The sequence below is a fragment of the Colossoma macropomum genome, unplaced genomic scaffold (assembly GCF_904425465.1).
Source record: "Colossoma macropomum unplaced genomic scaffold, Colossoma_macropomum, whole genome shotgun sequence".
NCBI classification, from domain to species: Eukaryota; Metazoa; Chordata; class Actinopteri; order Characiformes; family Serrasalmidae; genus Colossoma; species Colossoma macropomum.
The window spans coordinates 16,740,993-16,765,025 of record NW_023494784.1 but is presented as its reverse complement, the minus strand read 5'-3'; the positions used below and the strand labels follow the sequence as shown (position 1 = coordinate 16,765,025).

Here is a 24,033-nt window from a genome sequence, read left to right as displayed (position 1 = left end):
GAATGGGACTCGGCTTTCAGTCCAAAGAGCCGCTCGCCTCCAAACTTTCCCAACAAAGCTCATCTCTGAGTCACCACACGTTCCCCAATGGGACACGAAGACAGACAGTTAAAACGTAGAAGTAGCTACCTGGATTTTCTAAAGAGATAAAACAATAATAATGATAATCGTGATAAAATACTCACTGCGTCATCTGCTGCCTTTAAGTTTTCAGCTCCGACGCGACTTTTTTTGGTCTGTTTGTTTGATTAAAGCTCGGACTCGACCAGAGAGATGACATGTAGGCTACAGCTGCAACTGGATCGTGTTTTCTCACTTATTCAGGAAACTTAAGATAGTAGGCAGGTAGGGTGCTTGGAAGAGTTTGGCACTCTGCCTGGATGGGGAATATGTGCCCAGTTTTCTTGCTCTTGCCTTTCGAGAGAGCTCACTGCGGAGAAGCAGCACACCAGTCGAATCTCTCCGCAACACGTTTCTACATTAGGAATCAGAATTATGAAGCACTTTTACACGCAGAGTTATGAGGCGCTCTTAAACGCTTTGGACAGACATGCTTACTTACGAAATACACTCCTCCACGGATCACATGAGAAGGAGCAAAGTTCTGCACCTCTGTTAAATTTTACTGGAAATGCGCAAAAATGAAGAGACTACATTTTATGTTTCGTTAAACATTTTTATGTGTTTCGGATCTGGGGCTGGAGCAGCGATGGGCTATGTGCAGTTTTAATTAATATCAGCTTTAGAAGTTGCTCAATCCCAAAGGGAGCCGCTCATGCAAGACTTCCATGCCCAAAGCGTTTAATAAGATCTTTAACTTGAGCGTTTTGAGGTGCAGTGCATGAGTCCCACAACCTTTCAACCTAAAAGCGAGACCTGAAGCACTGTAAAACATAATAAATCATCAAAATTATTTTTTCGTGTTTACTTATTTGTTTAAGTTACTCACACAAATCTAGTAACACTGATTTGTGTGAACACTTAGTTAGATAAATCTTTAAGATCAGTTCATTTGCATAAGCCCAGACCCAAGAGTCTTCTGCACAAAAAACTGTTTTGTTTGTTTCTGTTAATAATTTATAAATATACATTCTTTTTGCAAAATGGTATTTTTTGTGTGATAGTAAACCCTCGTTGTGAATGTGGAGTTTGGATGCGTTTTACATGTGTTTGTTTTTCTCTTCTTTACCAGTTTAGCCCATCATGAATACTGACAAAATGGCAAATATACATTAAGGTTTAGAGTCTTCAGGAATGGTGTATTCCAGTCTTATTTAAGCCATTTATTCATTGTTGTACGAAACAGTCAATTTAATATGGTGGAGTTGCTTTAATTGTTGCCAATACATCACATAAGGAAGAGTGTTTGCTTTAAGTTCACCTCACCAATTTTGCTTGAAAGAATAGAGCACTGCCAGCTTAATGGACACTGTTTAAAATGATGGGGCTGTTAGAGTTGACCGAAAAAAATCAAGTTACTGAACAGGTTCAAGCTTAAATAACTATATATATGAGTTGTAGTTACTTTCAAATTTTCAGTGGTCCACTTAGTGCAGACTAAGCTTGAACCTGTTCAGTAATTTGATTTTTAAATTTTCGGGGAAATAAGTTTCTCTAAATAAATTAACTAAAGTAACTATAACTCATCTATACAATTATTTAAGCTTGAACCTTATCAGAAACTTTATTTTTTTTCTAGGCAAGACGTTTGCATGATTTTTTTCAACTCATTTAAGTTTACAGTGAATTTTTCTACACTAAATGCGCTCTTAAAAAAGGTTCTTTTGGTTCCACTGAGAACCTTTCAGTGAATGAGAACCTTTTAGCATTTTTGTAAATGAAATGTGAACCTAAAGAACTTTTTTTATGTAAAGAACCTCTCCATCATTGAAAGGCTGTAGAAAGAACCCATTTTATGGAAGTTCTTTAAACTTTTTCATATACGGTTCTTTAGGGAACCCAAAGCGTTTCTTTTATGGCATCGCCCACATGCCTACCTATATTTTTAAAAGTCTTGAAAACTAGGAACAGACGACAAATGAGACCCAAGTGAGGAGAGATTTTCGGAGTATTTCCTCATTACAGGGTTTATAGTTGTGGGTGATTTTTAAATGTTTCATTTCGTTTAAATGCTGTAAGTTTTTTAAAAGTATTTCTTTGGCGTATTAATGATGTGACAACGCAATGATAAATAACGTTCGTATCCCGTTTCAGAGCAGAGAGTGGGGCAACGGCTCTTAAACTCTTGTTTAGGGAAAAAAAAAAACACCCAAAAAAACCGTCCTCACCACTTTGAGCCCGCGTTAAATGTAATGAGAAAGTGACGGTGTGAAATGTGACTAGACTGCAGTAAACAGGCTCCTCTGATGTGATTATTCTGTCTAATAAAGGCGAGATGGGAGAGACCTCGCTGCGTTTTCACACTGACTTCTGCTTTGTCTTTTCAGAAGTGGCGTCTACAAGTCTGACTCGCGGAGTTACTGATTTGCAGGCTGCATGTTTAAGGTAGCCCGTGTAAGTGATTTCCACGGGCACGGCTCTAAAGGAGAACAAAATCGTCCACAAAGGGAGTAGCTTTTCGATTCAATAGCGTCGTTAGGACAACCGAGAAGTATTCCTCAGATAATAAGTTCTACTTCAAAGCGTCTCTCATTCAGCCGGGACTGCTTCAGCGCTTTTATGAAGTTCCCCCCTTTTCACTCCGAGGGGACTATCTCTTTGATTATTTTTCATCGTGTTTATTTTGCCCCCCATTCACAGGGCGCTTGTTTTAAATAAATAAAAGATCATTCTTTCACTCGCCAAAGAATAGTTTGCGGACAAAAGTGTGGGCAGTGCGACGTCGCTTGTTTCAAATTAAACCTGAATATGCCCCCGGGATTTCAGAGGTTCGGGGAACAGATTATGAGAGGTTCTGATCAAATGCAAATTGACTGCGCTAACGTGGCATGAAACTAAGGTCACTGCAACTGTATCTTAATAGAGTGTCTCGAATTGAAGAGGGCCGCTTCGGTGGAGCCAGTGCACTACAGGGAGGCAGAGGAACGGGGTGTTAAGGTGCCCTTGAACTTCGCACCGTTTGTGATACGTATCTGCTTGCTGTGTTTCTTTCATTACAGTACACCAGAACTCTCCTGACATGTGCCTGTTGGAGAATTTCCAAACATCCCCGATAGAGCGGAGCGTCCCAAACACTGTAGCCACTGACTATGCACTATGATCGCAGGCCATATGAGGGCTCGCGGGTGAAGGTGCTCTGGCTGCTTTGATGAGCTCCCATTTAGAGCCAGTTTAGCGGCTTTTCTACAAGACATATTCAAACGTTCCCGTCTCAGTGGCCAATCGCCATAGAAATCCCAACGCACCATGAAGATCGTCAAAGCGCCCGCCTTTCCGCTCTGAAGAAGATCGCTTTGAAGCGGTGCACGACTTGCGTTGGTCAATTTTGATTCTGTAGTCTGGACAGGGGGCACTTTGAAAGTGTGCTTGCGCGTTTTAATGGAGGAAATAAGGAGGGGGGTGGGGTGGTGAGGCGTTCATATTCTCAATGCAAAATTCCCTTTATTCTCAGAAATCTTTTATGCTGTATATTCTCCATGACTGAGTCGTGTATTTGTGACTGGCCGCCTTTTATAAGGGACTGCTAGTCATCTATAGGCTCTCCCAGTGGCGGGGATATAAGGAATATAGTGTGGATGGGCTTATTTAATTGCTTACGAACCTGTTTTACTCAACCAGAAATCAGTCTTACATTTCCTGGAATTTGAGCAGACTAAGCTGACTAATCTTTTTTGTTTGTACAACCCAACCTGCCTTAAATGCCATAAATATTGTTCTGTTAATTAATATGAAGGGCAACATTATCAGTGGAGTGGCTATTAAATCTGTGAGATGTGATTTTAAACAAAATATGCAAATTCACAAAATTGAAGGGCTGAGTGGAAGAAAAAAATCTACATTTCTTTTGTTTTTTAATTCAACTCCATAGATTTATACATGAGTTTCTTCACGAACATCAAAGATCTCCACAATCCTCTTTACTTTTTCCCCCCCACCACCACAATCAACAGCACCATGCACCTCAACAGAAAGACAGAGTTACTACACAGGGCATGCGAGGGACACTTCACATTACACAGTCTATTCAAGTAAAACCTTTTTTCTTTTTTTCTTTTTACAGAACACGATAAAAAATCACTACATTTCACCAAAATTAATCATATTATTCTTTGGTGTATCTGTAATTCCAGACCAACATTAATACCAGCAAATAAATTACAATGTACAAAAAAACTCGTTGGGACGTCACCACAACATTCACAAACATCACCACTATTAGCCATTTGTTTCTGTTTTTCTTTCTTTACAAATCCGTCAGGGATACAGGCCCGTCAATTGTACATTATTTAGGGTCTCAAAGGACATTATTCGTACTCTTAAATCAGAGTTACATTGGCTTTTGCATAAAATATAGTTTTAAATAGTCCTTAAATATCACAAAAGAAATTCTCCCCGACCACAGTTATTGTATAAACTTTAACAAATACTGAATCATTTTTTTATTATTTTGTTTTATTTTTTTTTAGAATAAACCTTTTTTCCCTTGACACTGACATGATACGACTGATAGGCCTGCTTGAAAATGACTCTCAACTGCCAAACATTGGGAATGTTACATAACACTTGATAAAAAGAATAACTGTCCCTCAGACACTCCACGTCAGTACATCACCATAAAGAAGACCTCTCGGGGGAACATAAGCTACATAAATCTGTCCACTCATCGATACAAGCACATTAATTAACTGCTTATTGTTTCACACGACCAGTGTCGGCGCACCTTCACAGACTGGATATGACTCAATCAACTAAGAGCGCGTTGTGAATGCAGGAGCAGGAGCTCGCCTGCAGCCCCGACCAGCGTTTCGAGAGATGGGTGCGAAGTGGTCCCATGTGCTGTCGCTCAATAGGCCTCGCTCTATTATTCATTCATTCATTCTCTGCCGTTTGTATCCAAAATGCCTGTCCAGTCCACTGCTTTGCAGTCGTTACGGTATGAATGGGAAACCTAATGGCGACACGAGCGCACATCTTAAGGGCAAACGGGTAGGTGCTGAGGGCAGATGCTCTTCACCACCTGACATCCGCGGCGCTGTTGCGCGTCCTTCCTCCATCCTGGAATGCTTATGTAAGTGCATCGAGCACATTTAGTTAACAAAAAACACAGTGGGGGTGGGAATGTAACATAAATATATTCCTGGTGTGCTCCCATCAGAGCATTGTCCTCGGATCTGAGTGTCTGTAAGAGTCCTCGTCGTCGGATTCCGACGTTGGCACGTCACTGGAGGGGGTGTGGAGGTGGTTGGGGACGGCGCTCCCTTGGCACACGTACCACTCGTTGAGGTTGGTCACCTGAGGAGAAAGGTTCGTGGAGCGGCTCCTGTGGGGCTCCGCGGCCGGAGAGAGGCTATCGGCGAGCCCGCCGGACGACGGATGGTACGCGGGTCCCGAATTGGCCGAGGGGGGCGGAGGAGACTTGCAGTGGACTTTCATGTGCTTGCGCAGGGAGCTGGGGTGCGTGTACGACTTGTCACAGCCCCTCACTTTGCAGTAGTAAGGCTTGTCACTCGTGTGGACATGAGAGTGCTTCTTCCTGTCACTGCTGTTGGCAAATTTTCTGTCACAGCCGTCAAACTCGCACTTGAAGGGCTTCTCGCCTGAAAAGGAAAACAAGAATGATAGTAATTGACCAGTTCCCCGCCGGCTATCTGAGTCTTCAAATACCCAGAGCATGGACGATGGCACTGCAATGTGACTTAATTGGCCTGTATATTTATAACTTCACATCATTCTAAGAAGAGGCAGCAATAAGGAGAGATGCTGCACCTGATTTGAAGACACAGATGCAGCATTTACAACTTTAAGTGGCCAAAGTTGCTACAGTCGGGTGGCCAATTGTAAACGCACGAATGCACCACACTGATGACATTCAGCCTCATCCAGCATGTCAAGTAACTTTCTTCATCTGCGCCTTGCTCATGTCTGCTTGCACACTCGCAGACAAAATATAGATGCATTATAAAACAATGCCCCCCAAGACTGTGCTGAACGTGCTGTCTTACCAGGACTTTTTTGCCTGTGAAACATCAGTATGGTCAGCAATATTCAGCCAAACCTCAAGTGCAGCAAAGGCCAGTGAAGAGTCAATTAAAGGCCAGTCAACCAAACATCAGCACTGAAAAAGCAGAATAAGCTCTAAATGTATGAAATGTAAAGTCCGGGCAAACAACGTGTTATTCCACTGTAAACATGAATGCACTGATGAATCAGACTATTCTCTGCATTTCAGCCCTCGCCTGTGCACCGTAAACATGCAGCCTGTGCCACTGTAGCCTCTGTGTGTCGCTGACTAATGGAGAGAGCACGTGTTTGGAGTACAGCGAGGCTGCTGGACAGGATAAATCAGTTTCAGACGTCAGCACGAGAATATGGACCAACATTTCAGCACTAGTGTACACTACACAGTTCGTGTAGAGACAGTACTGTGGGTTACTTTGGATTAAAGCGAGTGAAAATGGCGGATTCAGTGGGCCTCACTGTGGCGTGGCCGTATTTCCCTACACGTGCACGCAGTGGTAGACGTTTAGTGAGGTTTGCTTCCTCTGCCGACTTTTTCTGTTAAATACTTATGCTTGTTTCAAAAAAGTTGGGCAAAAAGAGATCAAGGGGATGAATTTCAGCTGCATGATGCTCGCACGGTTTGGATCTAGCCGTGGGCTACTATGCAGGCAATGTGGGCGACGTGCTTTTCACCAACACTGTGCTACATTCGGCCTGCACCAGCACAGGCAGGGGGTCGAAAACACGAGCGCTTCTGAGGTGTAGAGTTTGTTCGGTTTAAGACCTGAACGCTGTAAAACGGTTCCTCCTGCTTTGGGGCTACGAGGCACGTGATATGAGTCAATATTGTAAATATAAAAGTCTTGAAAGGTTTGACTTTTTTAAAAGAGGTTAGATTTTTAAAAAGCTTATGTTTTGTTAATGCACGCATTAAAAAGTACAAGATTGCTGCACATGAAAATGCAGAACACACGCTCGCTAGTTTAAGTGAACGGAGTGCTTTTCTTTTCTACAAAAGTAGCCAACTCAAGCAGAAAAGCCACCATGAATGTGTTGAAAATGAATCTGTATAGCAATACGCATTTCCTACATTTTGTGCATGCATTCGGTTCAGTGTCGAGTATAAAAATAGTAAATGAAAAGAGAAAACAGACCGAAAAGTTTGTTACGATCGAAGTGTTTTGAAGCACGTCACTACATGCGATACGTCTCCGTGCGCGAGACTTCCGAACTCCACACCACACAGTTGTGCTCACCGCTAACCGCTCAAAAGCAACTTTCTTTTCTGTCCAAGCTCTTTCACTGACCTGTGTGGGTCCTCTTGTGGATCTTGAGGTTCTCCGAGCGCGCGAATACCTTCCCGCAGCCGGGGAAGGGGCAGGGGAACGGCTTCTCTCCCGTGTGAACTCGGATGTGATTGATCAGTTTATACTTTGCCTTGAAGGCTTTCCCCTCGCGCGGACATTCCTCCCAGAAGCAGACGTGGTTGCTCTGCTCGGGTCCCCCGACGTGCTCCACGGTGACGTGGTTGACCAGCTCGTGCATGGTGCTGTAGGTCTTCGAGCAGGGCTTCTTCGCCGTCTGCTCCTGGTCAATCCACTTGCAGATGAGCTCCTGCTTGATGGGCTGCCTCATGTACCTCAAAAACGCCCCCGTGGCTCCATGAGGAGCTGAAGCGATGTTCACATTTAAGTTCATGGAGTTGTAGGTGTGCAGTGAAGACGGTCCATAGTGCTCGGGCCTGTGGCCGAAGTGTTCTGGCCTGCCGTAGATGTCCCCCGGCAGACCCAGGCGCATCTGGCCGTTGAGAGCATGGTGGTGGGCACCTGGGGCCGCCTGCTCGTGAAGTCCAGTGAAAAGTGGATGGGCACCACCTTCCGTGTGCCCATAAGCACCTGTTGGGGAAATGAACATGCCATGGTGATGAGGGGAGGAGGCGGAACTATGCTGGTCGCCAAGTGCATGCATAGCAGAGGCTGAGAGCTCTCTCCTGAGGATGAAGTCCCTGCTGCTTGCGTAGCCTGAGTGGGGGTGAGCCACGGGGAAACCAACTGTGGTCTGAGAAGAAGTGAAAGATGCCGCGGTCTGGGCTTCGGGGTGGCTTTGAATGGGCTGAGATGGACTAAGTTTGAGAGCATTTGTCTGTGCCATGTGCTCGGGTCCAAATGGAGTGAGAGCCACTCCGGGGTCGTTGCCCATCTCCCCAGGGTGGAGGTGGGCATGGTGGGAGTGAGGGTGATGCCCCCCTATCCCCGGGAAGCCTGTCATATTCTGATGAGGAAGGGGCTGAGTCGCTGCCAAATCCGCTAATCTTATCGCCGAATTCCTCTTGCTCAAAGGGGGCTCCATAACTACACTGTCATGTCCGCACTCTCTCCTATTGTTTTTTTCCCCCCACTACACGCTCTCGAAAACATTCAAATGTATGTATATAGCCGTCTATATAACTTCTTTTGTCCTGCCTCTAACTCTGCTTGCTCCTTTTCCCACTCTGTCCTCAAGCGATTGGCAGAACATACAACAGTTGGAGGACACAGTGGGGAATACAGTTTAGAAATGGCACTGCGGGTATTGGACAGATTTCGGTGACTGGCAGTTAAGAGAACGAAGCGATTGGCTGTCTTTCAGCGCAGAGGCTCAGCGGGGTTCCGCCCCCTCACTCTCCACAGCGCTCCTCACTCCAAAAAGTTCTGCTCACACAAAGTTACACGCAAATCTGTTTGTACGGCTCTGTTTACCAGCGCACGCGCACGTGGACGACCGTTATTTTTTTTACATACAAACGCAGAAACACTACGTTTATGTGTTTCTGTGTCTCATTTGCTCCGGTTTGTGCTCCGCTTTTGAAGCTAAATTCCGCACCAAGCGCTCGTTTCATCACTTCAGCAGCGAATCTGCTGATAAATGAGGGGGGAAAAATCATCAATCAAAACACGTTTTAAAAAATATTTAATGATCACGAACTGAGTTTTCTGGAAATGAACGTGGATTTTTTATTACATTAAAAAAGTGAAGAACAGCCCATCCGTTGTTTACGGCGCTAAGACAGTGCGTGTAATGTTTTATATTCTCTGATGTTTCACCGCTTCAAAGTGTTCACACCTACACTGCAGCCTTCAAAACAAAATCTATATTATATATAAATATAAAAAATAAATTTAAAAAGAAAGAAAAACAAAGCAAAAAGGAAAAACAACACTACAAAATAATGCCAATTGTTTTGTTTTTACTGGTAAGGCTTTATTTGTATTTTATCAGTTTTATGTATTATTTATATTATAATATATGTTGTATTTTTATTGTTTTTTAATTGTTTTTTTTCTGGAAAGTTGTTTACACAAGCAAACGAACTGGAATCAAACGGCGTTGAATGAAGGTGAATGCTACCAAAAATAACATAATATCATGTCATTAGGATTAACCTATGATTAAATTCTATTTGACCTGCATTACTTACAAATACATATATTTTTTAAAAATAAATAATTATATAATGGTTAAAAAAAAAACTAAAATATATAAACCATCGAGAAGCAAAGGACCATGACTCTCAGTGGACTAAAAATATTTAACTCTAGTCTACAGCCTTGCACAGATCATTTAAGACTGAAGATTGTTTTTTTTTCTTTGAAAAAAATCTCGGAAATTTCCTTAAAATTTGGCACCTTTACCTCTTTCTCTCTGTCTCTCGGTCTCTCTCTCTCTCTCCCTCTCTCTCTCTCTCTCTGATGAACTTTATGATACAGGTCCACGCCCTTTTAAGGTTCATGTTGAACGCAGCAGGACGTTTATCTGTCATCGATTTAATATGTCTTAATTCAAAATCATGCAGTTGATTCATATTAGTAGGCAGCACAGAAATGAACTGTGGCCACAGCTTCGCTTTAGCACAGACAGGGTTAAACTGTTTAACAGGCTGTGCAATACAATACTTCTCTCACGAATACATTAAATAATACCATCTGTGATCAATCATTGGCCTGCATGAAGATCATGAACATGAGTGCAGTGCACGCTTCTCCATGTGCGAACACCATAAAGTAACGGTTACAAATCATTTTCAGACCAGACAACCAAAATAATGTATTAAATAATGATTACAGAATTGATAGGTTGGTCAGATATAGATAAACTAAAACTGGAAAAAAATAAATGGAACATTATTTCATTTGTCATTAATTAATTATTAATAAGGTTATTAGCAGTTATTCAGCTGCGGACGTGTTTGGGCGTTTTGTCAGGTTTTTGTTTTCTGTGAGTTCATTTTCATTTCCTACATATTCAATCATATTCAGTCATACCTCTTAATGGAGTCAGGGGTCGGATATACTGCTTGAGACCGTATAGAGTGGGAGCATCCCTCCACTCATCATTACTGAGATTTACCGGGAAAGAAACTTCATTATGTCGTCGTCCATTAGAAATACGTTAATAAGTCAATGCGCAACATTTAACCCCGGACTGGCCACCCAAATCAACCGGCTGCTGCAATCCTCTCTTCAAGTGTAAATTTGAGTGCGAAAAAAGTGTACATATAAATATTGAAATCACACCTGATCTACTGTCTGAATGTAGGCCTGAACATAAATCATGGCTCTGCTCAGTACTCAGTCACCCACGCTGCCCTATTCAGATCATGTGCATCAGCACCGTTTGAGCCCTTTTAAAACTCTGAGACAGAGAGCTTTTGTTTTAATGGGGGTGTTCTTTACATAGTATGTTCAAGGGGCAACATATGTGGTCTTGACAGGTCGGAGGTCAAACACCCTTCAAAACCCCAAGGTCACTGAAAGTAACCAACAGTGCCCCAACACATTGATAACGTCAGATATCGTGTTGTGCCTTAAAGGCGTCCAATCAATACCAATAATAATAATAACAATAAAACATTTATATTCATTTCATCAGTAGGAAGTATGAACATCATAGTAAACATAGCTGAGCAGCAAATGTTCAAGTTTACACGTTATGATCATCTAACTTTTATCACCTTTTTATTGAGGTTGGACAAAAATAGTGTTTTTTCCAACTTTTTTTCTTCTTCTTCTCCCTCGCCGTGGGAAGGGAGGAACAGAACCTACAGCTTTCTGCCCCAGGCCGAATACATTGGCCCTCTTTCTGATTTCTTTTTCTTCTCCTCCCTGCCCATGACAAGGGGAAAGGGGCTTTTTTGTGGTTTTCTGGAGAAATAAAGAACTTCTTAGAGAGGTCGGCAGACGTGACTTTGAACTTGGATCAGATCCTGTGTTTCCTGCGGAGAGGGTAGAAATAGTCTGGGAAGAATGGTACATAACGTTCGAGCTGCACGGGCTTTGAGCGGAGGCGCTCAGAAATCCCCGAGTTTTCGACTTCTTCCGCCCTGTTATTGACCGCTGCAAGCGTTTGGAGGCGAGAGACAAGAGAAAGTTTGTAGTGTGCTGGAGCAGGACCTGGCGGAACATGAGTTCAGTGAGAGTGTAAGTAAGTTCCTTTTAGCTGAACCCTAAGGTTGGTGGGGTTTTTTCCCTTCGTGTGTGAGGTTCTGGGTTTAGCCCTGAATGTGTTGTAACTTTATATTTTGGTCGGGGAATAATCCCTACAGGCTGCTGCCATTTGGAGAGTTGAGTGAGGCTAGGGTGGCTTCAGCTGCAAAGACTTGTTTTTGTAATTAAAATGAATACAAAATGATAAGGCTGAAAAAGGAAATGTGGTTTACTTTCAAAAAAGAAAAAAAAAAATTGTACAAAAAAGGTTCATGCCTGAAATGTGACAAACGGTTGCACATGAATAAAATGCGTTACATGCGCACAGTTGCTGTTTTTACGTTCCCCTTTTTACAAGAATTGTGTTGATGTAACACATTTGGATCGTGTATCCATTTATTCTCATTTATTCCCTGTTATCCCAATTTATTCACATAATATATTATGTGCCATGAATTTATGACGTCACGTTTATCCATTTTTTTTCTAAAAATGCAATAATGTAAATCTAATCGTATATGTGTGCGCGTGCATGCTGTGTCTGGTGGAATATGTATGAACATGATGACTAGAAGCCTATGCTTAGTATGCCGTATTAGCTGCAAAATCGCCTATTAAACGCGTTTTATGCCCATTTTACCTTCTGAATTCTATTACAGCAGAGCATGTAATTTATGCATGTAGCATGTTCGTAGTACTTGTATTTAAATCAAGAACTTGTAGATCAGCGTTATTATATGCGTAAAACAAGACGTTGTCCGCACAACATTTAACTGTTAAAATGAATAGTAGCTACCCAGGGAGCACTGAAAGTGTATATAGGCTGTTGTTATAAACGCTGGTGAAAAATTCATGACCACTCGTTCTGCCTTCTTCTCTGTTCTTTGCATATTTTTCTCTTTCTTCTCTTATCTATGAGCAGTGACAATTAATCTATAACATGTCAGTGCAGTTTGAAAAAGGATCCCTTGTACAATTCCCATGGGCTGCTGCTATAACAGGCCTGCACCAAACAATGTGCTACTTGGCTAAATTGTGGCTGTAGTATTTGGATACTTACGTACAAAATGAGTCACGGCCCACCTTGAATGATGGGGCTTACGTGTTTCTACTTTACTCAAGCCAGCGTTGTCTGAATGGTGGATTACAGTTTTGCGGTACGTTAATTAGATTCGCATATAACCCAAATCTCCTCGCTAAATAATGAAATAAATAAGCAAGCGAGCGGTTTAACAGTTCACTCCTGGAGCTCACAGTTCCACTATACAGCAATGCAGTCTGTCTCACGTGCTCTATAATCGCTCATACGCCGTTTCTGAGTCGTTATAAGCGCTGTGCTGATGGTGTAATAAACGATAGTAAGCCCGCGTTGCTTTGCCATCCGCCCCCAGAAAAGACTCACCGAAAAAAAGTAGGCGGTAATTGTCGGTGGAAAATGGCGATCACCTATTAGTCGCCGAAGCGTCGCCTCTGATTGGCGGGTCCGGCGGGATTGACGCGGCGCGGCAGCCAATGAAAGCGCGGCAAACGGAGCGCCGGGCTCCAGTTAAAGGGGGCGTAAGAGGAGGTAGGGCCAGTCCACTGAGAAAGAGAGACCCTCCGAGATAAACACAGCCAGGCGAAAGAAATAAACACTCCAATCCGAGATGCTTCAAGAAGTCGTACTTCGTTTAAAGAAGACACAGTAAGAACAAAATCAGTCGTGCTTTTTTCTTTATTTTTTCCTTTTTTCGTTTGATTTAAGAAATAGATTTAGTGTATACCAGCACATCGACTCATTTTGAACGGAAAGACGCAACGGAATCTGTTCCCTTCCTTTCCATGGGATTTTGAGTTACAAGTTATTCACAAGAAGAAAAAAAAAACAAAACAGTCCAGACGAGCTGAGTAAGAAAGCTTGTGTTTTTTTTTCTTCCTCTTCTCCTGTGAGCGGATCAGCGCCTAGAAGTTCACCTCATGTCGTGTTTTCAAAATTGGAAGTTAATACTTCCGTAGCTGACTGCATTTTTTGTTGTTGTTGTTGTTTATTTGTTTGTTTATTGCGCGGACTGGTTTTAAAGCTCAATTCGCATCGATCGAGAAAGCGATGCTACTGGACGCTGGTCACCAGTTCCCCGGCTTGGGAGTTGGAACGTTTGCGAGGCACCACGCGGCCAGCGACATGCAGGACAGGGACTTGAGCTTAGCGCAGAACAGCTTCGTAGACTCGGCGGCTCACATGGGCGCCTTCAAACTCAACCACGAGCTCTCCCCGGGACAGAGCTCGGCGTTCACGTCCCAGGCGCCCGCCTACCCCGCCGCAGCGCTGGGCGCGCACGCCGCCCATGTCACGTCGTACGCCAGCTCGCCCTTCAACTCCACGCGGGACTTTCTGTTCCGCAGCCGCGGCTTCGGCGACTCGTCGCCGGCCGGCGGCCAGCACGCGCTCTTCGGCCCCGCCGCCAGCTCGCTCCACCACTCCCACGCGGACGGCCAGGGCCACCTCCTGTTCCCGGGCATCCACGAGCAGCACGGCTCGCACGGCTCCCCTAACGTGCTCAACGGGCAGATGCGCCTGGGTCTGGCGGGCGAGGTGTTCGGCCGCTCCGACCAGTACCATCAGGTGTCCAGCCCCAGGACCGACCCCTACTCGGCCGCGCAGCTGCACAACCAGTACGGCTCCATGAACATGAACATGGGCATGAACATGGCAGCGCACCACCACCACCACCACCCCGGCGCCTTCTTCCGCTACATGAGGCAGCAGTGCATCAAGCAAGAGCTCATCTGCAAGTGGATCGACCCCGAGCAGCTGAGCAGCCCCAAGAAGAGTTGCAATAAAACTTTCAGCACCATGCACGAGCTCGTCACGCACGTCTCCGTGGAGCACGTCGGCGGGCCCGAGCAGAGCAACCACGTCTGCTTCTGGGAGGACTGTCCGCGGGAGAGCAAGCCCTTCAAAGCCAAATACAAATTGGTCAACCACATTCGCGTGCACACGGGGGAGAAGCCGTTCCCCTGCCCTTTCCCGGGCTGCGGCAAAGTCTTCGCGCGGTCAGAGAACCTGAAGATCCACAAGAGGACGCATACAGGTAAAAACCAAACACATACATGCATGCGGTTCATTCATTTCTGCATCTTAGCCCGTGTTTGTTACGCTGCTGTTTACGTGGCTAATAATGTCTAATATAAGCAGTATATTAGTTTCTCCACATCGCTGCGTTCGGTGCTACTTACTAAATAAGTTGGTGTATTTTTAGATGCCTAGATCTGGGCTCAGAGTAGATTTAGATCAGGGAAAAAAAGAAAAACAGATGCACTGAGGATGCCTATTCCCGCAGTAAAGCGGTCAGCGTGCTGTGGGCTTCTGAGCAAACGCGATGCCTTTGTTTTTGTTTTTTGTTTTTTTTTTCAACACTGTGCTAAATTATGTAACAGGCTGTGGAGGGTTTGTGGTCCGTAAACTTTAAACGGGTCAAAGGCGATGTGAGGGCTCTGTCCTGTGAGCGCAGGGCGGGCGCACAGGAGCCGTAAAGCTCCTCAAACAGATTTACTGTCTGCGTGGACCAATGCTCGCCCCTTCGCCTCGCTACGTCAGGGTTTGCAAATGAGTCAGTTCGCTAACTTGGCTGTATCCATTTCTTTTAAAAGATGATTGATGTACATGCACTAAAAATGATTTATGCAGCCCGCGTGCAGGATTTCTTTTCTAACTTTTCGGCTGTGTGACTAGAAGGCCTATTGTTTTGCTGAGTAGCCTGCGTGTTACTAGCTAATGTGCTAGACAGGCCATCAGGAAGATTCAAGCCGTTTTCCTGCTAGAATACACTACTGCTATTGCTGTTGGAGCTCAACTTTTGTGGAGGTGTTAATTGATTTTTATTGTTTCTAAGAAAAATGACAAATTCTAGAACAGCAGCCAATCTAAGAAGCGGAAATATGCAGGACTTAAATGTAACCCGGGTCATTAGTCTAGCCTGTTTTAACCTAGAAAGACTGTAAACAAAAATCTGAGACGGTTAGAAGCAGAAATATATTTGTTCTTTATTGTTACGAGTCTGCTTTTAATTTGTAGCCTGGCTCGGAGAAGAGACGAATAATGTAAATAAACCCACTCATTCTGAAGCCTATAGTGTGGATTTTGAATGTAGTTTATTTCTTTAAAGCTTTTAAATATGTCCACATTCATGCGTTTTAAAATGATGAAGAACACAGCATTGCATTTTGACCCATTATAGCCTTTCATTTAGTTGGCAGGCTAAAGAAATGGCTTCTTGTAGCATATTGCTTGGCACTGAATTCACTTATCATGTACAGTGTTGATGAAGTTGGGCATTTCATACATAGCAGCTGTTGAATCTTTCTCATGATTTTCGTCCTTCATTGTTTTTTCTTTCCATCTCCAGGGGAGAAGCCGTTTCAGTGTGAGTTTGAAGGCTGCGACAGACGCTTCGCGAACAGCAGTGACCGAAAGAAGCACATGCACGTTCACACTTCAGACAAACCGTATCTGTGCAAAATGTGTGACAAGTCTTACACGCACCCCAGCTCTCTCCGAAAGCACATGAAGGTAACCGCTTAAAGCTGCTTATACACACTAGATCAGTTTTTAACACTGCAGGAGTTACTGTCGTGACTACAGCACTATAGTGTTTACAGGCTGATTGATGCCACTCAGTCCTCGCTCTGGTCTCTGAACGGTTGAAAACGGTCTCTCTTTCTCATTTTTTTTTTCAGGTTCACGAATCGTCGCCGTCAGCCTCGGACTCGTCGCCGGCAGCCAGCTCTGGCTACGAGTCCTCTACGCCCCCCGGCCTGGTGTCCCCCTCCACCGAGACCCAAAGCAACACCAATCTGTCGCCTTCGTCAGCGGTGCACACCTCAAACGGACACAGCGGCCTGTCGTCCAACTTCAGTGAGTGGTATGTGTAGGACTGTGCCAATCCACAGAGAAGCATCATCTCTCACACGGCTCCACACAGAGCGGAGTCCACTAAAGACTTGTAGAAGCGAATCCACGCTCGGACGAACTGCTATCTGAAAGAAAGGCTATTCCACCTGGAGCGAGTGATCCTCAGCAACAGAAGAGACGTGCACACAGACGTACTGTTTATTTTGTAAATACTATACGCCCTCTTTCCCAATGGTTGTAATAGATTTTGTCAGTTTTTTGGTGTATAGATGTTGCTTCAATGGTAGCTATTTCTCTAACCGGACTTTTTAGTGCACATATTACGATTTAAAAAAAGAAGAAGTTGTCCTATGGTAATAAATATTGTGATCCCCATTAAGGCAAACTGATTGTACCTAAACATCTATTAACTGGAAAGAGTGCCAAAGTCAACACTTAAGGAAGACAAGACACGATTTGCTTGTGAATGTAAACTTTAGTTTGCTGGGCTTTTTAACTTGTGATGTTTTCCTTTTTTTCGTGCTTTGCAAGTTCGAATTGTGAAATATATTTGGAAGATTGTGAGGAAAATAAACGTCGTGCCGTTCAATTTTCTGTAACCACGCCCTTCCTTTTGTAAATATCGACTGCCATATTTATCCATTTGTAATTAAATTATGGTATTTACTTGCTACAGATGAAACAATATTTATAAAGAATGTTTCTTTACTATAAATATGTACAATGAAGAGCTGGACAGGGGCAGGTGTTTTGTTATGTGTTTTTGTTCAAAGTTTAAGAGGTGTTTTCTCCATTATTGTGATAAAAAAAAAATTTACTGCATACAAATATAATAAAATGTGGTGCAAGTGTTAAAGTGTGTATAATTTCCTGGGCTCTTTTCTCTCTCCTACGTGTTTGTTGTACACAACATTTCGGTCCTGTCTGGTTTACTCGTCCGGCACTGTTTCTCGCGGTCTCCTATGACTAATAACTCATCTAAACTTTTAATTCTTATGGTTTCATTAGCGTTGCTTCGCTTGCCACAGCGCAGTCATACCACGCTCGGGGGATTTGTTTTGTTTATTCAAAAACTAAACTAAAAAACCATACTAAAAACGCCTGTGACGTTTGTATTTATTTGAGTAGCAACTGTAGGAAACGCTTCAAGCTAGCTTTGACTGTATTATTAGTGTACTTATTGCACTGATGTCTCATTCCACAGTAGGCCACTGGGTAGGTCTGGATTTGTCTGTTCTTTCTTTCTTTCTTTCTTTCTTTATTTATTTATTTATTTATTTATTTATTTAAATTCTGGAGCATTTCTTGGTTTTAGGAGACATGTTCCTGTGTGTGTGTTGGGGGGGGGGGGTTGGTTGGGCGGTATGGTCACCTCTTTCCTCGAGCTATTGAGCTAAGTGCGTTTTAGCTTAAGCATCCATGAACTTGAACTTGACTTCACTTTTGCAGGGCGCGCTTTTACACACCATTGGAAGGTTATAGACGCTTTCAGCTATTGGACAGAGAGACATTGAGATATATGAAGATATGTAGCTGGGTGCGTTTTTTATTATTCATTTTCTGTTTGTGTTGTAGAACAGCTGGTGCTTTGGTAAATAACTGTTTAGCCCTTTAGAACTTACAAGGCTGTTGTGCTTCCAGCGTACAGCGCACATCAGCGTAGGCTATGCTTGCTTAACGGCTATGTTCAATGGACTATTTAGTGCTCACTCAGCTCGGTATGGATATTTTTATGGTGAGACAGGCCAACACAAACGTTGTTGACAGTGGCTGGTAAAGGCCAGTTGGCAAGCGCCTTATCAGCTGGCTACCTACAGCACCTTAAACTCAGCAGCTGAGCAATTCTGCGCCTGTTATGAAAACCAACATCCCTCAGCACGCTCCAGAAACCTGCAGTACATTCGCTTGACAGAAATACCGGGGACATTTCTGCAACTTAGGCGGTGTCTATAAGCGGTAGATTTAACCAGCAGCGTCAACCTCCGCTATGGAGGATGAAATGAATATTAATGTGCAAAGCCTGCGGGAAAAGGCTGGCCGTTTGGCGCTCTTCCAATCGTTCAACGCGACAAAAAAAAACAAAAAAAAACAAAAAAAAAACACCACAACTGCCATCCGGTGGCTTTGGGACAAACCATAGCCAAAAGTCTTAAAGGGTCTTATTCCACTGAAAGAGAAGTGAACTGGCTACATCATTTACATTACATCTACATTAGTTAAATATTCAACATAATTACTGCCAAAAGCAGGTGAAAGACAAAACTGTACATACATTGCGTTAAAGTACAGTAAATTCAATCCATTGCTTTTTTCCTCGGTGGGATGTATAGAGATGCAGTATAAAGATATGGCATGATTGCTGCATTGCAGGTACCAGCTCATAGGTGGTCCATCCTACTGCATCGTAGCTACATTTGCAATCGCGTCCCGTTTCAACACGTCCAAAAACATTTGTGGAGCTCTCCACAGCCGCACACGACTATCCTACGTTGCATTCATACAGTGCACCACCATCATTAGTACATTCATTAGTACAGTGCAGTTGCAGTATATTGTAGTGTGTGGTTTAGGGCGCAGCACAAGTTCATACGGTTTATATGGTTACAGTTTGACTGCAGGCCTAACACTGATCCTGTACTCATTTCCTTGCCTGGACTGTGCGATGGTGACCTGTTTTGGGAGTGAAGTCCTGTGACCTGTAGCGAGGGTGAAAGGTCAGAGTGTCACGCAGCGCGCAGAGAGCCTTTCCTCCTCAGCTCATGCTGTTCTGATATTGATCCGCGCGGATCACGATGGAGATGCAGCTCTTCACGCGCCACAACTCTGCGTTATGCACGTATCATGCTATCTATGGCAGTCTGGTCTGGCTTGAGCGCTTGTTTGTTGTGCCTGAGTAACAGAATATGGAGCGCAGCCTGGCAGTTACACTAGCAGCAGTAGAGAATTTCGAGCCTAATGTTTATTTAATGTAACTGTAAGATCACACTCATCAGGAAATGATGCAGTTGGTGTAAATCTGAAACTAAATATATATGAACGTTTAGTTAAATTTTGCGCACATCAGAATTATTATTGTGGAATGGCACTTTCTACACTACTTGCAAACCACTTGGTCTGATTGTACACAGTATAAGCTCCCACGCGGGCGCACACACACACACACACACATATATATATATGTACATATTTATATATTTACACACACACACACACATACACACGCACAGTGTACATAGTGTATAAATATATACGTTGCATTTCGTTTAACTGTTAAGTAACACCAAGGTCCTTACAGTTTTATTCCACAATTTATTGTGTTTTACGTCTTTATGTCAGTGTTAACTGGGATCATTCAGAGATTTGGAGCATCTGCGCTATGTGTTCGCATTCAATCATTAGAGTAATGGCTGCCTTCATTTTACACCCATTACATCCACACCTGCAAGAATACGAGCATACGACCATGCGCACACTCTATCTCTCTCTCTCTCTCTCTCTCTCTCTCTCTCTCTCTCTATATATATATATATATATATATATATATATATATATGTGTGTGTGTGTGTGTGTGTGTGTGTGCGTGTGTGGGTATAAAACATATATATATATATATATATATATATATATATATATATGTGTGTGTATATATATATATATATATATATATTTCCGTTTCTGTGAGTATTGGTTGTTGTCACCTGGCTGAACGTGAACTGAACAAACTGCACTTGAAATGATGTGAATTGTTAATTTATAGAATTTATTGTCAGGCTGCAGCTCAGTGAGTTCTGCCTTTGTATCAAGATGTAGTGTAGCCTGATCGAGAACTGCACAAGTAAGGCCCGCGTTCAGCACTACAGCATGAACAAGCCTCACCGCACAGCACTGCTGCAGAAAACGTGGCAACCAAATCAGCCCAATAAATCTGACAGCAGTGAAACGCAAGAGCGATGCTGCTGTCCGTGTTAAGCGATTATTTTATTATTTTAATAAATAGAGTTAACGAGGAAGAGGGTGTCTCACTGTACACTCAGCATTCAGAGGTCTTTTTATAATTACTGCTTTTCATAAAACTGTATACATATAATAAAGGAAGAGTAAACGTAGGCTAACTTTTAAACCGCAAACTGAAATCTCTGCGGTGCGTTTAGATTAGTAACTGACGTGGTCGTGGACAGTGAGCTGAGCCGTGACCTCCAATAACCCCGCGCTCCTCTGCTCAGGCGCTTCAGCAGCCTTAACAGCGCGAACACATACAGCGCACCTGAGATCAGCACACCTGCGAGGCTGCACGCTAACTGCTCAAAGCAATATGAGTGTAGTTTAACGAAATCTGTCAAGAAAAGATCGAAGGGGGCTCGTCTTCCAATAATGACAGATCAGAAAATACTGCAGAAAGTCTATGGAGTCTTTTACTGTTGAGCTGCAGTTCACTGATGTCTAATGACTAAAAGAAAAAGAATATTAGTATTTCTAAATTTTAGATTTTGTTCAACATAAATTTAGATTATATAGAGATGTAGATTTTTTCACTGTATTTTTTTCGATTTAAGCAACTGAGCACGTGTAACTGAATGACGGTGCTTCATTCTGAAAGAAAATAAATGTTGATGACTGATTATTATTTTTATTATTTTTAATTATTATTATTTAAAAAGTAAATAAAATAATAATACTAATACTACTACTACTACTACTACTACTACTAATAATAATAATAATAATAATTGTTTGTTTTATTTAAATATCCACTGAAATGTATCTGTGCTGTGATATACAGTATTATTAATACATAGAAAGCAGCACACGTTAGGAAACTTTAAAGCTCGGTTTGTCTTCACAGTGATATCAAAGAGAAAAAAAGTAAAGTAGCTAGTCTGCATTCTTTGTTTTGTACAGTTCATATAAACAAGATCTAAACTTAGATCTCTGGACTGAACGTGGCTGTTTATTTAGAGAGCAGAGCGAATTTTAATGGCCGCGAGCTGCGGGTTGTCAGCTATTCAGCCTGAAGCCTGAAGGAGAATTATGATACATATGAGTTTCAAACCATCCAGCCTTCATACCTGCATTATTCACACTGTTTACTGCAGTGCGGACGAAGTGGCTTTCACACTGTTTGTACTGACTGCTGTTTACACTGCTGGTTAATTCATATGAACCCACAGTGGATCCACACTAATGTAGGTGCATCTGAGAGGCCTTGACTTACACACGAATAAAAGCAAATATCAAAACAAACGCCTTTAATACGAATGACGCACGAATAGAGACTGTATCTGAGTCTGTATTCACGCCAGCAGAAAGTCGTTTCTTTTTGAAAAGACGTCTTCCAGCTATTGTCGCTCTTCCATGTATTGTCATACGTGTATTAGACTCTGTTTAGCTGTTTCATTAAGAGCCTCAGTCTTTCTCCTTTGGCGCCTTTGTAAATAATATCAAAGCAGCTTCCATTATAGAGTGAATGTGTTAGATACAGCAGAGATACATCACATCTTCTTCTTTAATTATTGTGATTAAAATTACTATTTTTTCTCGTCAGATAGGCTAATTCAGTCTTAATGTAATTATTACTTATTTTCTCATTGGCGGTCTAAGCCTACAGGCTCCATACCTTTATTAAGCTCTATGATTATTACATTTATTTTTCTCAATGTCTGGGTCAGGTGAAAACAAACTCTGAAGAACTTCTATTCTATTCTATTCTATTCTATTCTATTCTGCTTTTCATAATTGCGGTGATGAAGGGGTGCGTAGGATATAAACATATAACAAACTTTCTGAAAGGTTTGTTTATTAATGTTAGTATCTCTACCTTTGTGGAAAAAAAAGTTTTAAAAGGAGATTTTAGGAGATTGAAAGAGCGCCGCTATTAATTATTAGATAAGTTATTAGATAAGATAGGTAAATATATGGCCTTGCTTTTGCATTTCTATTGTCAGAAGAACGCACATTTTCATTTGTAAGTCTATTGCATTTAATCAATGGCATAAATACAAACGTTAAGGCCTGGCATTTTTCTCAACAGCACTTCTCAAAAGCCTCCTCTAAACGAGACAAATGCCTACAGGTCTGTGTCTGAAATGTTTCATATATTATTGGCTAACAATTCACTTACATGGTAACACTTCCATGGTGAGGCCGGCCTCGTTTAGTGTTCGTTTAAACTACCTATCTGACGAAAAGCTGCTTTCTATTCTCGCACAGACTGCAATAACACAGCGTTTTAAAGCGCGCTGTTTGCTGTGGCCGCTGCAGCCTGTTCTCAGCTTCTGTCAGAGAAGAGACCTGACGTTCAATCACGGCCCGGTGACGTGTTTGAAGCGGTGACTGTGATTGGGTGAGCGGCGTTAGCCCGCTGCTAAGGTGAAAGGTGCTCTGTGGAGAAAAGGGCGCGAATATCTCGACTAGTTCCTGAGTTTAGCCTCGTGAGCCAGAGAGCAGTTAGGCCCGGATTCCAGAGCAGCAATGTCGCTCGGCCATTTCAGTCACGTATTTTGGTTTCTAACACTTTATAAGAGGCTAAAGGCTGCAATAGACAATGGCCTGTGAAAGAAAACCACGCTTCTCAGTCGTTCATGCGAAACACTGTGTAGGCTAACATGTCTGACAGGTATGCTAATGTTGTGTCCCAGCTCATACTGCAGCTCATGTCGGAAGTGCGACAAGACTGCGTTATCAGTGATGTTTATGTGGTACAGCCATCTTTAAGCGGACACCCTGAAAGTCAGAGCCTTTTTTGCGACTCTCTGTCCCCCTCTCTCTCATAGCCAGTGTTGTGTTTATGTGGAAGTCTATGTACAGTTGAGTTTCCTGTGTTACAGAGCTATGACTTTCATGTTGTGTGGCGTGGGCGCAGACGCCGCCTTTCTCCCACAGATGAATGTGCTTTCTGTGAGCGAGCGGGAATAGCTGTCACTTCTGGCCCAGAGAAACAAACAAAAAAGGCCAGCTCCTGAAGGAAATGGGCACTGGTACCGCCCATTCGGCACAAACATGACCAAGCCGTACAAATAGCCTCCAAAGCAGAACACTCTCTCTCTTTCATATAGACTGACCTCGCACGAGTGTTTTTCACTAGTGGAAGTCATTTAAAGTGGTTACACCTGGGTGACCCTTGCAAGGTGAATCACAAAGTGCACAGTGATGCATGATAACATGAGCTCATCGCGTTTGTTCTCGGTTACTAGTGAGCTTTTTTGCTGAGTCTGTACAGAAGCCTACAAAGCAGCAATAGTTATCAAAGGTGGTCTTTATTTTCTGGCCTACACAGGACAAAAGCAAATACAATAGTCTTTCATAGTTTATATTGTAGATTTCTCGAGTGGCCCATCATTGCTCATCTACAGTGTAGGGGAGAGCGGGGCACAACCTAACACATTTTGGATTTTGTTGAATAACTTTAAGTTAATTTAAGTTGGAATAACCATATTTTTATACAAGCAACATATATGCCTCTGTTACAAAAGAATACTTGATCTTTGTTTCTAGCACCTACCGTTCATGTACAGTTTCACCCAAAATGACAGGAAGCGCAGTGTTACAATTTACCCCATAGGT

General features: G+C 42.8%; 2 protein-coding genes across 2 annotated transcripts; one reads left to right on the top strand and one right to left on the bottom strand.

Annotated features, from left to right (window-relative positions):
- Window positions 1-4,683: 4,683 nt before the first annotated feature.
- Window positions 4,684-8,600, bottom strand: zic5 (zic family member 5 (odd-paired homolog, Drosophila)). The gene is made up of 2 exons (XM_036579524.1): window positions 7,428-8,600; window positions 4,684-5,717 (listed from the first exon to the last, which is right to left on the bottom strand). The coding sequence occupies exons 1-2, from the start codon at window positions 8,467-8,469 to the stop codon at window positions 5,272-5,274; spliced, it is 1,488 nt and encodes a 495-aa protein (XP_036435417.1). The 5' UTR covers window positions 8,470-8,600; the 3' UTR covers window positions 4,684-5,271.
- A 4,568-nt stretch (window positions 8,601-13,168) lies between these two features.
- On the top strand, window positions 13,169-16,659 carry zic2a (zic family member 2 (odd-paired homolog, Drosophila), a). The gene is made up of 3 exons (XM_036579649.1): window positions 13,169-14,653; window positions 15,968-16,131; window positions 16,299-16,659. Exons 1-3 carry the CDS (start codon window positions 13,669-13,671, stop codon window positions 16,491-16,493), a joined length of 1,344 nt encoding a protein of 447 aa, XP_036435542.1. The 5' UTR covers window positions 13,169-13,668; the 3' UTR covers window positions 16,494-16,659.
- Window positions 16,660-24,033: the final 7,374 nt, after the last annotated feature.

Bases quoted from the DNA above. Each gene is read 5' to 3' on its own strand.
- zic5 (XM_036579524.1), bottom strand. From the start codon at position 8,469: ATGGAGCCCCCTTTGAGCAAGAGGAATTCGGCGATAAGATTAGCGGAT. The intron at 5,718-7,427 runs GTCAGTGAAAGA...TTTCCTTTTCAG, and splicing joins CCACAAGAGGACCCACACAG to GCGAGAAGCCCTTCAAGTGC.
- zic2a (XM_036579649.1), top strand. From the start codon at position 13,669: ATGCTACTGGACGCTGGTCACCAGTTCCCCGGCTTGGGAGTTGGAACG. The intron at 14,654-15,967 runs GTAAAAACCAAA...TTCCATCTCCAG, and splicing joins CCACAAGAGGACGCATACAG to GGGAGAAGCCGTTTCAGTGT. The intron at 16,132-16,298 runs GTAACCGCTTAA...TTTTTTTTTCAG, and splicing joins CTCTCCGAAAGCACATGAAG to GTTCACGAATCGTCGCCGTC.